General features: G+C 42.6%; 1 protein-coding gene across 1 annotated transcript in view; it reads left to right on the top strand.

Annotated features, from left to right (window-relative positions):
- TBRG1 (transforming growth factor beta regulator 1) overlaps positions 1-1338 on the top strand; it is a 10839-nt gene that overhangs the window by 4792 nt on the left and 4709 nt on the right. Inside the window, exons 6-8 of the mRNA XM_006775108.2 lie at positions 119-265; positions 835-932; positions 1174-1284. Of these exons, the coding sequence (XP_006775171.1) occupies positions 119-265; positions 835-932; positions 1174-1284 (356 nt within the window). The remainder of the gene's footprint in view (positions 1-118; positions 266-834; positions 933-1173; positions 1285-1338) is intronic.

Below are 1338 nucleotides of genomic sequence, written 5' to 3'. Positions count from 1 at the left end.
CACTCTTTCTGTGTGATGTGAGTCGCTCTTTGCAGCCCCAAAGTGGTTCCAAAGGCTACCTATCGACCTCTGAATTCTCCAGTGACCTCAACTGCAGGTTGGGGAATCTTTTTTATAGATCATCACCGACCGACCTGGCTTCCATGATGAGAGTGCCATCTACCCTGTGGGCTACTGCAGTACTCGAATATATGCCAGCATGAAGTGCCCAGACGAAAAGTGTCTGTATACCTGTCAGATCAAGGATGGCGGTGCACAGCCGCAGGTATTTCTCTTCGTAAAAATTTATCGAACTTTGTAGAAAACTGGTCAAGGAATTAAGTTGAATAGCCCTGTTACAAAAATACTTCCTTGGCAAAAATTCATATTAATATAATTTTGATCTAACAGTTTTTTAATAAATAGTCAAGGTTATTTTGCAATTCAAAAAATACAGAAATTGAAATGGGGATTTGCAGTCAGAGGGCCTATACTCTTCTTAGATGTTGTAAAATGATATGGAGAATGATTTTACTTGTTTTTAAGATACCAGTTGCATTTGTCCTTATAGGTGTAAGTAGATAGAAAGGGGTCTGGAAAGGCATGTAACCAATTAAGTGTTGACCTTTGGAGAGCAGTCAGGCCAGGAGTATAGAATCGAGACAGTTGAAGGACTTTCTGTTTTCTTTGATTTGTGTGAATTTTAAGTGGCACTGTAAGAAATTGTACCACCTCCTAGTATGGTACACATCAGCTTCAAGTTCCAGAGGAAAGAACAGTTACAGGAGTAGCATGACTTTCTCTCTACTACTTTTTCCTTGAAAAGTGCTCTCATGGCTTCTTTATCTTTTTCAGTTTGAAATCGTTCCTGAAGATGACCCTCAGAATGCCATCGTCAGCTCCTCTGCAAACGCCTGTCATGCAGAACTGCTTAAGGCCATCAGGGCTACTATGTAAGTTGATCAGCAGCTTGAAGACAAAAAAAGATCACTTTGGTACAGGGGGACTTTTTCTCTTGCTTTTAGAGCATTTTATCCGATGCTTCCTCTCATCCTTCAGATGTCTTAGCAGCTAGTCTCCAGAGTGTCCACGTCAAGAAAGCTTACTCTGGGTGTTCATGCCCACATTCCATCCCTAAACCCATTCTCATCTCCCTCTAAGCGCTCGGATTAAAGTTCTCCCTCTCCTATTTAGGGGGAAATTAATGCCTGACCTGCTTCCATCTGGAGCTGACTTCTTTGGGTTTTCTCATCCAGCCATCCACAACCTGATCCAGAGCTGTCCAGGAGCGCGAAAATGTGTCAAGTAAGTGTGGGCAAATCCATTGCCTTGAGAGATGTTCCATGGCCAGTGGCCAGG

Source organism: Myotis davidii, unplaced genomic scaffold (assembly GCF_000327345.1).
Source record: "Myotis davidii unplaced genomic scaffold, ASM32734v1 scaffold148, whole genome shotgun sequence".
In the NCBI taxonomy this organism is placed as follows: Eukaryota; Metazoa; Chordata; class Mammalia; order Chiroptera; family Vespertilionidae; genus Myotis; species Myotis davidii.
The sequence above is the reverse complement of the archived record's forward strand: the minus strand, read 5'-3'. Positions and strand labels throughout refer to the sequence as shown.